The sequence below is a fragment of the Urocitellus parryii genome, chromosome 5 (assembly GCF_045843805.1).
Source record: "Urocitellus parryii isolate mUroPar1 chromosome 5, mUroPar1.hap1, whole genome shotgun sequence".
Lineage (NCBI taxonomy): Eukaryota > Metazoa > Chordata > Mammalia > Rodentia > Sciuridae > Urocitellus > Urocitellus parryii.
The window spans coordinates 42,625,173-42,637,458 of NC_135535.1; the positions used below are offsets into that span (position 1 = coordinate 42,625,173).

The 12,286-nt window shown below is 35.2% G+C and overlaps 1 protein-coding gene across 9 annotated transcripts in view; it reads left to right on the forward strand.

The window, feature by feature from the left end:
* Positions 1-12,039, forward strand: part of Kcnc2 (potassium voltage-gated channel subfamily C member 2) — a 184,148-nt gene extending 172,109 nt beyond the window's left edge. Inside the window, exons 2-4 of one of the 9 annotated variants that reach the window (XM_026409351.2) lie at positions 3,109-4,036; positions 6,108-6,272; positions 11,930-12,039. In XM_026409351.2, coding sequence (XP_026265136.2) covers positions 3,109-4,036; positions 6,108-6,272; positions 11,930-12,039 — 1,203 coding nt within the window. Of the gene's footprint in view, positions 1-3,108; positions 4,037-4,435; positions 4,573-5,812; positions 5,822-6,107; positions 6,273-9,897; positions 10,035-10,758; positions 10,821-11,929 lie in introns of those variants that run through there. The other 8 variants (XM_026409352.2, XM_026409350.2, XM_077798848.1 and 5 more) reach the window with 8 other exon arrangements.
* The last annotated feature ends 247 nt before the right edge of the window (positions 12,040-12,286 follow it).

Below are 12,286 nucleotides of genomic sequence, written 5' to 3' on the forward strand. Positions count from 1 at the left end.
AATAGCTACCTCCTATTTTCACATATCAAACAATGTGGCTGGTACAATAGTTTAAGACAAGAGAATTCCATAGTGCAACAAAACCCAACAGCCAGTAATTAGACTCTCTAATGTGACCTTATAGCCCCATGTTAAGACCCAGCTAATAATTCTGATATATTAAACTTTCCTCAAGAATAGGGTAATCCTTTTTAAAAGGCAGAGTCTCCATGCTAGATTGGAATGTATACATCACAGTCTATACAATAGAAGGAGATATGAAAAAATCTGGGGCTCTGTAATATTACAGCCAAGAATCAATTGAGAAAGTAGAATCAAAAAAATCTAGAAGTTTTTAAAAATATTTTTCTACCATGGGATGTACAAATCTTCCCTTTCCATCAGGGTGACTTCTATACATGCCTCAAATTTCAATTTGTAGACATTTTGTCAGAGGTTTCAATGACCTCTCAGGCTAAATAGAGTTCTTTTTTTGATCCTTTCGAAGTACTCTGCATTTTTTCTTCATCACATTTATGACTATTATAATTATATAATTTTTGTGTTGATGAATGAATTTCATACCTATGTCCCTGGTACACTGTGAATTTCTAAAAAGAAGGGACTGTGTCTTATCAACTGCTATTAATTTAAGAACCTACAGCATAGGCACCCGGTACTCATTTATTGAATGAATGAATGGTAGGAAATTTTCTGATGAGCAAAGGTCTCACTCAGTATTTTATATTTATAAGTATCAATATGCACCATAAAACTATTTCTGTTGTGTGGATATGGGCAGGCACACTGAGATTGATTTTGAAAGAGAAAACCCCTGGAAAGTTTCAAATTTGCCATAAGAATATAGGCAGAGTTTGAAAGTACAGAATTAGTGGAAAAAAAAATGACCAAATAAAATAGAAACATAAAAGAAAATTGCAGTTTAGGTGTCTTATATTTTCCAATTGCCTCACAGATAGAATTTGTACACTAAAAGTTTTGATATTTAGCCTGAAATGCTGAAGACTATGGTGAATAGTGGGGACCCAGGATGGGAAAGGTCCGTAAGTTTGTATCATTAGAATTCTAATAATATAAGATTTGGGGTTGAATCAGAAATAAATGCAACTCTAAATTCTATTGACAAAATTAGGAGTGGTTTAAGAAACAATTTATGATCCAGAATAATTGATTCTTTCCCTAAAAGACACCACATTTTAAAGTGTTAATATTAGTTATACTAAGTCTTTTTTTTATAAGAGAGAGAGAGAATTTTAATATTTACATTTTTAGTTTTCGGCAGACACAACATCTTTGTATGTTGTGCTGAGGATCGAACCCGGGCCGCATGCATGCCAGATGAGCGCGCTACTGCTTGAGCCACATCCCCAGCCCAGTTATACGAAGTCTTAGAAATACCTAGTTGACTTTAAGAACTGTGCACTTATTTGCACAAAGAGAAAATTGAGTGAAAACTTACACAATTCATCTGGAAAAGTTAATGGGGGGATCATAATGCTACAAAGACCGTTAGAAGATGTTCATGGGAAAGCAAGTCAAAGCCATGAAAATGGCAGTCATATGATTCCACAATCCTGATATACCCACTGGCACACAACTCAGAAACAGTTCCGTAATTTAGGGTGCTTATCTTTAAGGTGGGTAGCACAATCCTGGTTATTTAGTCCTTTTGCATAGTCCTCACGTAAAGAAACTCAACCAGGTGAAAAAGGAGGCAATTTCCATCTTAAAACCTGGATCATCTCTTCTCAGTGGCAATGCTTGAGGAGTAGATCCTGGGGTTCCACTTTGGGTTTTGGATACACCCTATTATTTCTCAATAAAGGCTTCTTCCTTCCACTTGACAGGCAATTTCCTTTTCGTGAATACTTCATTTGTTTAGATGTTCAAGGAATGTTGTTCATTTAGCATGCTACATCTGAGAGCATTGTGAGAGCCCACTAGAAGTCTGCCAGTTATTTTGAAAGCTTCGAATACTGCTACAGCAATGCCTTTTATTACAACAATTGGGTTTCACATTTTCAGATCTTAAATATTAGAAGTGTGTGATCCCAGCCTAAGTAAATGAATTCCAACACATTTGTATTCTACATTTGAGAACTCGGTAAGGTAAGGGAACAGAAGCTTGTCAGGTTAGTTTCTCAGGATTATCATTTTGTGTTTTATGACTTAGGAAGAGTGACTTCAACTCTCCAGGCTTGATATTCCTCAAGTGTAAAATGGGGTGATAATAGTGTTGAGATTAATATAAATAAATCATGTAAACTGCTTTTAATAGTGCCTGGTAATGGTAGAACTATAAGTGGGTTCTCTTCTTATTAGTCTGTATGAGTAGGTATGTGACCATTAATATATTATTGACTGAAGACATGAAATACAGAATTGAATTTTTTAGAAACTTTAACTTTGTGACTCTAACACTTTGAGGTTCTTTTTCAGTAGAAGACAAATGTCTTTTAATTCCTTCTGTAATTCAGTTTCTCTCCTTTCAGTCTTGTTTCCTTACGTTTCCTCACTAGATTCGCTGCTGTATTGGAAAAGTCTGCTCTTTAAGTTGATAGGATTTAATTGGTTCCATATACTACATTTTTTCATGTTTATTCCTGGTAATATCTAGAGCATTTTATTTATAAGTAGAAAGATTCTTCTAAATTTGGGTGACTTCCAAATCTCCATCAGTGTACGATGAACCTTATATTTATTGGTTTAAAACTTGATCTAATATATGACAAGTTCTATGATCACAAATAATATCTAGAACCATTGTCTCAATTTCTTTCTTTTTTTTCAGCCTGCTGTTTTTAAAAATTTGTTCAGAGTCATTTTTATGCTGTCTTAACAGGTTTTATTTTCTCATACGAATGTTTTAATAAATTATTTTCCAACATAAAGGAAAAATCCATATAATCAGAAAACTCTTGAAACATTGCATGTGCACTCTAATTAATGTTGCCTATCCATTTTTTCCTTTTATTTGAGTAGCATCTAAGTGAAATCCCCAGATACACTGATTTTTGTTTTTATTTCCAGTGATCAATGTACTTAGATTTGGGTCAAAGTATATTAGGATTCAGATCACTCTTTTTTTTTCTTTCTTTTTTTCTACAGTTTATTGCTTTTGCTTCCTTATTCTTCATCTTGGTTTCAATCACAACCTTTTGCCTGGAGACACATGAAGCTTTCAATATCGTTAAAAACAAGACAGAACCAGTCATCAATGGCACAAGTGTTGTTCTACAGTATGAAATTGAAACGGATCCTGCCTTGACCTATGTGGAAGGAGTCTGTGTGGTGTGGTTTACTTTTGAATTTTTAGTCCGTATTGTCTTTTCACCCAATAAACTTGAGTTCATCAAAAATCTCTTGAATATCATTGACTTTGTGGCAATCCTACCCTTCTACTTAGAGGTGGGACTCAGTGGGCTGTCATCCAAAGCTGCTAAAGATGTCCTTGGCTTCCTCAGGGTGGTAAGGTTTGTGAGGATCCTGAGAATCTTCAAGCTCACCCGCCATTTTGTAGGTCTGAGGGTGCTTGGACACACTCTTCGAGCTAGCACTAACGAATTTTTGCTGCTGATAATCTTCCTGGCTCTAGGAGTTTTGATATTTGCTACCATGATCTACTATGCCGAGAGAGTGGGAGCTCAACCTAACGACCCTTCAGCTAGTGAGCACACGCAGTTCAAAAACATTCCCATTGGGTTTTGGTGGGCTGTGGTGACCATGACTACTTTGGGCTATGGGGATATGTACCCCCAAACATGGTCAGGGATGCTAGTGGGAGCCTTGTGTGCTCTGGCTGGAGTGCTGACAATAGCCATGCCGGTGCCTGTCATTGTCAACAATTTTGGAATGTACTACTCCTTGGCAATGGCGAAGCAGAAACTTCCAAGAAAAAGAAAGAAGCACATTCCTCCTGCCCCTCAGGCAAGCTCACCTACATTTTGCAAGACGGAGTTAAATGTGGCCTGCAATAGCACACAGAGTGACACATGTCTGGGCAAAGACAACCGTCTCCTGGAACATAACAGATCAGGTAAGGCACAATTTCAAATGCATGTCATTAAATACTTTATAGACCAGTATGTCCCCTAGGAAGAAGGTAGTTATTCTCATTTCCTGCAAATGTTTATGAGTTTTCAGTCCTATTCCTTCATAAAATGTGTGTTTATGTCAGGCCTGTAGACAACTAGACTGCAGCTTTTCTAAATGAACCCCCAATAGAAGTGAACATAGCTGGTCTATAGAGTTTTCTTGCTTTAGTGGGAATGCCCTTTGCTGATGGTGCCAATATTTTCTTTTGCCTGTTTGTTGCTTCTGTGCCAATGTTTCTTTGTTTCTCTGCACGACGTGATGGTATGATATTGGCCATTTTTCATCCTTCATTCTCAAAACGTTGATCTCCATATCGTTTGGCTTGGTGTGTTTGTCTCAGTTTTATCTCTGCCACATGGTGCTCTGCATCTCAACCTAACTCACAAGAAGCAGTTAATTAAGAGAAATGGATGCTTGCATATCAAAGGCCCAACCACCAAAGAGGTGATATGGAAGATAACTCTTTCAATAACAAATGTCTTTTTTAGTAATATTCTGAAGGATTGACCAAATTTTTATCATTATAAAATTAGATAGGATAACTAAACATAACCCTTTTGGTAAGGTGAGATGATATGTAATATAATCACACACCATTATTTGAGCACAGATGACCTGCTTTGGACGAACAAAAATGAATTTTTTTTGTGGATTTCCTTTTTTAATGCACTATGCATTGAGCTCTACTCTATTCCAGAATTGAATTTTGGATAATTTGTTGCTTGAGATTAGCTGAATCCCTTCTCTCCTCCATTGCCATAGGTAAACTAGATTTAATTGACTCTAAGGTGACATTCAGTATGCCAAAGTGATAGTCAATAGTGTCAATTCTAGTCTATTTTACCTGGTTCAGATGGAAGGTTTTGTAGAGCAATGGTTTGACTAGTTTCTTATCCAACTATGAAAATGTAAGGTATATGCATTCCCTGTAATTGAAGCAGAATTCTTCATTTTCTTGTAGCAAAAGTGACTTATGATGAGCCCATGTGAATAATTTTGCAGCATTTAGAAATAACACCAATGAATGAAGCAAACAAATAAAAAAAGCAGGTGTTATTTTTATAGGCCCCTCCTTAGCTTCCATGAATTTTTATGAGTCAAACAGAAAAACACTGTGGTAGGAGCTCAGTTGCCTTTTAAAATTTTTAGTCAGAGTCCTTATGTTCATTTAATAGACTGCTATGTGAATTCTGTCAGTATATATCCAAAAACTGTTTAGAATGTCTTCATGAAAGGGGGAGTTTAGTTGGTATTTCTGCTCTCATTAGACAGTTCTCAGAATATGCAGAGCCCTTAAGAAGGGCATGGAGAAAAGAAGACACACTCTCATCTCGGGTAAGCACTGCAATGACTAGCTAGTATCCAGGCTGATAGGATGTGAAAGTCTTTGGCAAGCATACAGAAGTAAACAGATAGCTATTTCAAGGGCATTTGAAGAAGTCTATCTTGTTTCACTCAATGCTCAAAAATATTTTGCTACTTCAAAATAGAGTACCTGGACATAAAGTTTTGTGCTTTGGAATTATTTTTATTAAGATTTTTGGGGGAAATTACTTTCAAGAAATTTTCAAAAAAAATGATAAAAGTATGTCTCTTAAGGAACTTCGAAAACAAATACTTGAAGAGTTTTTCCCTAACTAGACTCCATTTTAAAACACTCCTATTCATAGTAAATGGCTAGCTCATAACAAATATGTGTGCTAATTCATTATCTCAGTTATTTTGAGTCCATACCAGTTGTGTGAAAGCCAATTTTCTTTTAGACAAAAATCCAAAAAAAATAGTACTATTGCAGAAAGAACATTTTTCTCTTTTTCAATATCTTTCCATTTGCTCCATGTAGTTTTTTTTATTCTTTGTGATGAGTGATGAAAATTATTTTTCTTATCGTGATGTGATTATTGTGTTTTGTATATCGAGTGACTGTACTATGGGCATTCAGTGTAAACTCTTTGTACTGTCTCATTTCCTCATCCGTCACTGTCTGTCAATGGGCATGGCGCTGTGACCAGTGTTATCAGGTGACGACAGTACAGGAAGTGAGCCGCCATTGTCACCCCCAGAAAGGCTCCCCATCAGACGCTCTAGTACCAGAGACAAAAACAGAAGAGGGGAAACATGTTTCCTACTGACGACAGGTGATTACACGTGTGCATCTGATGGAGGGATCAGGAAAGGTAGGCATGCATTTATTCAGACCCTAACAGGTGACCTAGCGATTAAGTAAGTTCTGGAAATAATATGAAATGATGTAAAATGCTCATTCATCATTTTCTGGGAAAGACACAGCATATGGTGCTCTTTACCTCTATTACATCTTCCCTCCCTATAAACATTTTGAAATACCTATCATAATAACCTACTTGGTTGTCATCTCTGAAAGGCATTTCACCTTTTTTCTTCCTTTCTTTGGCTTGTCATTTGCCTATGGGAGAAGTTGTAATGTAATATGTAAATATTAAATCACTCATCTAATTATTTTAATATAATGTATTCAACAGTCTTTTGAAGTTATCTTTTCATTATGACAAATGAAACACACTAACTGGTTCTATGAATAAATTTGATAGGCAATTTATGCCTAAAAAAATTATAAGGTATTTTTCTTCTCAAAGTACTGAGCATACTCTAAATCTTTCATCCAATACGTGGGTTGCTTTTGTTAATAGTTTATCCAAATGTCTCAAGGATTTGAAGGTACAAGACACTTAGCCATATCTATATTTCAATCACTTGAAAAGTCACATCTATATTTGAAAATGTGCATATAGAATTTTTCTTTAGGACCAATAAAAATAATTTTAAGTAAATTACTAGTTCTAATAGGCATTAAATAAGACCTGACACAGAGGAATATAAATATTTGTTGAATTAATAAAAATGGATGGGCAGGTGTCTTTTTAAATAGCATAATAAGAAAACATCTATAATGATTTCTTATGAAAACTGACTAAATTCGAATGAAAAACTACTCAAACTTTCATTTTAGTGCAACTGGATTTTTAAAATAATGTGCATATTTGTTATTCATTTCTGGTTTTTCCTGTTAGTTCATTACCCTTTTAAGTGTACACTATTTATTTTATGATGGCCTCTTTCTCTTAAATATCTCACTACTTATGTTATACTCCTCTTTCATTTCTTCTGATCATTTGCTTTTACATCTTTAAGGCTCAAAAGAGAGTACAAAGGACACTTTTTTGTTATTTTTTGATAAGAAATATTTTGGATTCTTCTCCATTCTAATTACTTTCATTGTTTGTATAGTTACTTAAACCAAAATGTACTTCAATCATCTAAATGGGTTTGATTGTTTACTACTATACATTTACATAATGCAAAATGTTTAAAATATTTTTGGAGATACTTAGTATCCTACCCTAGTATTTGAGCAACATATATGTATATACATTAAATAATGATAATAATACTAACATACTGAACATACTTTTCTAAGTGCACTTCTTAACTTACTATGTATATGTACATGTTTATTTGTGTACATATATAATACATATTTATATATATGTGATTAAAATACCTACATTTTTGTGCATCATCCAATAAAGTATTATATGCCATATTCATACCAAGATTATGTATTTAAGAACCTTGCCAGAATTTTACTTCCATTTTAGATAATATTTTGTATTTTAAACTGTCTATAGAAATTATGCAAACTATAAGGTATGATTTAAATCTAAAGTTTTACTGTAAAATTGAAAAGTTTCATGAGCAAAGCAATTAATAAGATATTTAGTTTGCATGGAACAGTTGTACATGCAACTTAATTCCACAAACACAGATTCTTTCTGTCAGTGAGAATCTGAAACTTATCCATGAGCTTTTTTGGCTTTGTCATTCCTTATCGTGTCAACTCTTTTTTGTTCTTGCTTATTTCTTTAATAGCTATGTGTTTTTTCTTCTAGACCTAGTAACATTTCTGGTAACTTACTTAAACATTTTAGTGTGTTATCTTTCATATCTACCATAAATTCATTATTTCTTCTTCTTTTTCCTTTAATGTAGGTTATAAATTCTTTTTTTCTACTCAGAAATTTATTTTGTGTAGGATACCTTCATGTAACTTTAAATTTGGTCTCTCTACTGATTTTATTTTAGAGTTCTAAATCTTCCCCCTTATAATAGTGTATGAAAATTTACTGGATTCCAATTGCATTTGTTTAACCTACAAATATGAAGGTATTTAGGCATAAGTTTTAAGAAAATTTAAAGGTTCCTTTAAAAACAATCTCCTTATACCCACTACCCATGTTTTAATTTAAAAGAAAGCATATTAGCTACAATAAAACTATTCATGGATATACCTATATAGTAAGTTTTACATTGTTCTAAATAAGCACATGCTCTTAAGAACCAAATAAAATGCATGTCATGTATGCTGATGTGTATGTGGAAAGAGTGTGTTCATATTCCCTTTCCTAATCAGTCCAGCTTTACTCTGTCATAGAGCTCATATTGCAATCTATATCCATATCTGTCTTGGACTCTCATATATCAATGAATCAAAGAAGCCACTTCTCCTCTTCCAGCAAAAGGAGGAGGAATGGCAATGGTTCTTCTCTGGAGGGATTATGAAAAATAATTAAAGAAATAAGTAGCTGCAAATAACATAAAAATAAGCACAAGGCTCATTTTTTTCTTCCATGATCAGCAAGTACACTGTGGGCTAACGAGAACCCAAAGAGTGTGTTATGTAGCCTTAAGGATACAAAGAGTTCACTGGAATTGTGTGGACTTGATCAACTTTGGTTGCCCAAAAGGATGTTCATTTTCCTGCTCAATAACAATTGTTCTACAGAGTTATAAGAATGCTCATTTCTGAAGCTGTGTAATATGATTGCTATTTTTTAGTCAATAGCTGTCCTGCTTCTAACTTTATACTAGGCACTCCCCATATCATTTAATTATCTCTAATATTTTATAATAAAAGAAACTATATGAATCCCTTGATGGGGATTGCTTGAGTGGGTAAGGAAAGCCTTTGGGCTAATGTTTGTGAGAGGCTGTTTTGTCCATGGCAATTTTCAGCAAAAGATTAGGAAGAAAGATAATGGCAAGAAAAGGTGAATTAAACTATTATTATTATTTTTTAAAATTCCTGGGTGCAAGGGGAAGGAGAAAAAGTTAGCTGAAAACGGTATATTGTCAAATTCAGATTTATTTCACTGAAATTATGACTCAATTTATAATTCTTTTACTTCATTTTTAATTTACTTTTAATTTCATCCAGATGATGAGACCTGGGCATTCCATTCTTTACCACCTGGATAATGGCACTGAATGCCATTATTTAAGAATCATCCTTTTAACCCTATAAAGCTGCAAAAAAATATATGCTGGAAAAAGATTTGTCCACTTCAAGTTAGGCATAATTTATTAGCTTACTAAGTAATAAAATGAAAAGAAAAAATAGCTCATTTTTTTCTTTTATTTTCAGAAAAACATTCTGAAATTTAAAAACATGACGTCCATATCTTACTTAAATTGCTTTGCCCAATTCCCAAGCATTCTGCTATTCTATACGCCAAAATTAGGTCAAGACTAGCCATAATGTGGGTGAGAATATTTGTGATAGCTGTTTTAATTTTTTGGGGGGATGACATCTTTAGTGAATTTCATTTTTTTTAGATTTATAAATTGTCTCAATATTGAGTTCTTTATAAACAAATTCTTTGAGCTCAAAAAATAGCACGTTTGATTATACCCTGCATGGTATTGTTTGTCTCTGTCTATTTTCTGGTTGAATTCAACTGACGTCTGTGCATTTTTTCATAAAAGGCTATGAAAAATCCCGAAGCTTAAACAACATAGCGGGCTTGGCAGGCAATGCTCTGAGGCTCTCTCCAGTAACATCACCCTACAACTCTCCTTGTCCTCTGAGGCGCTCTCGATCTCCCATCCCATCTATCTTGTAAACCAAACTGCATCAGTCAGCTAAATTGTATTAACTCAAGTACTGTTTACCCCATAATGGAAATAATTAAATGTAGAGTTACTTCAGGTTCCATTAATACAGTGTAAGTCCTGCATGATACTACTATTTGAATTCAGAAATGCCACTTGAGTAGCTAACCAATCTTATTCTGGCTTCAACGATTATCTAAAGTCGTGCTACTACTTCTCCATATTAATTGCCCTGATTTCTGTTTGCAATAAAATGACAGCTAGTGTCAGGTATTGGCCAGTATACTAATACATAAACATATTTCAGGGAGATATATTTAAAACAGTGTGCATCCAAATGCCAACCACTTCACTGGAACTTCATTTCTTGTGATTCTAAACCATTCTGAAGATGTCCGGGATCCAATCTCGATTGCACAAAATAATGACTCTGGTCAGCTCATATATACATGGACCATCTTGTCTCTATCATCTGAAGAGCAGTGTTGCAGTTTGGGAACTGTGGATGGCTCAGGATATGTGTACGTTCATCGAACCATCCTCCTGATATGAAATCACTCACTGGTTGACTGTTCTGCATGGATTGTGGGACAAGGAGGGTGATTTTTTCCTTGATGTTTCTTTTCTCCGTATTCTTTGATAAAAATATTTGTTTAAAATACTTTAAGTTCTTAATTGATTGACTTCAAAAGTGCTATCTTGGAGTTCTGAATGTCTTTGGTTGTTTGTACACAGATAACTGCAAAGAGGTTGTCATTACTGGTTACAAGCAAGCTGAGGCCAGATCTCTTACTTAATGACTTGGGGAAGGCACAAAACATGAGAGAAAGGTAACTGCCAACCAGGCTTGCATTGTTTAGTCAGGAATTACTGCTTGGTACTGGAGTCATTTTCTTTTTCTTTTTTTTTTTTCCTGTCCCAGAATTTGTCATCATTTTCAGAGACAGAGTGCCAAATATCACCCAAAGCTCTCGTGTCTTTTGGCCCCTTCCTTTATTTTTACTTATTAATTTTTGTGCAAATGTCAAAGGTCACCGGTGTTCACAGGAGGCTTTTTTGACTAGCCTTAAAATTCTGAATCAAAGGACTAATCAGATTTTCATGCAGTGTTTAATCAGGTGCTTTGTCTTGTATGTTGTTTCCGTCTGTCTTAGCTCCCTGTCCTAACTGTATTTGCCATCTGTCTCCATGAATTGTAGAAATGCCTTGAGAAAGTGTTCATGATTTCAGTAGTGGATCCCTCATCCCGTCTCCCTGTCTCCTTTGCTATTTGGAGCAGCCTCTCTGCTTTGTGTACAAATTAACGATGCCCTGTAAACTACCTAAGCTAATCGCACTGTGAAAATTTTCGACAAGCAGGATTTAAGCAGCAATCTCACCACAGCACTTGGTTGCCTGCTGCAATGTCAGTTTCTACTACCTAGCAACCAGCATTCGTCACTACACGCCAACAAAATCCCTAGGGAGTCTTAGTCTGAGTAGAAGAAAGTCTGTTTACACATCCTTACCAATTGCAATAGCACTAGTGTGTCTGGTGTATCGGGCATGTGAGGGAAGAAAATGCCATAAGATAAAAGGAGAAATTAAAAAAAATATATTTTTAAGGCACTTAGGATCCTTGAGATTATAGAGTAATTCCTAGTTCTCATGGTTATTTTTTGATAGGAAGACAACTGTCATTTTTATTATTGGCCAAGAAACATCAAATATTCTATATCCCTGAGACCCACAGCATGACCTGCATGTCAGAGATCTTGTACAACAATGTATTTACCCAGACGAAATATCTATATTTAGAGATACTATGATCATTTTGATAAAAACCATACATAGAGTGTTGTAATTACCCACAGATTTATGGTAAAGGAATTAATACGCTGTCTGGTGCTGCTGTTATTGACTGCAGTGTTGTACAGAATTTATCATGGATTTTTGACTGCTGAAAAAGGGACAGTGGAATTTAGCCATACCAAGGATTGTACTGGAAACAGGCTTCTGCTGCAGCATGTGCCCTGATGTGACCAAGTTATACGTGGAGGAGGTCCTCGCGTCTTCACGAGGCTTTTAAAGCTTATAAAAGGACTGTGGCTGGAACTCATCTGGTGCTCCCCATTTGAGTGTTCTGCTTGTAGGACTGACGAGTGTCCGTGAAACAACTGTAAATACCAACACGTATGCATGGGTCAATGCCCTTGGCCATCCCACGTCAAGGGAAGCCAAACTCACGATCAACATCTTCGAAGCTTCAAGTAAGGCCCATGCT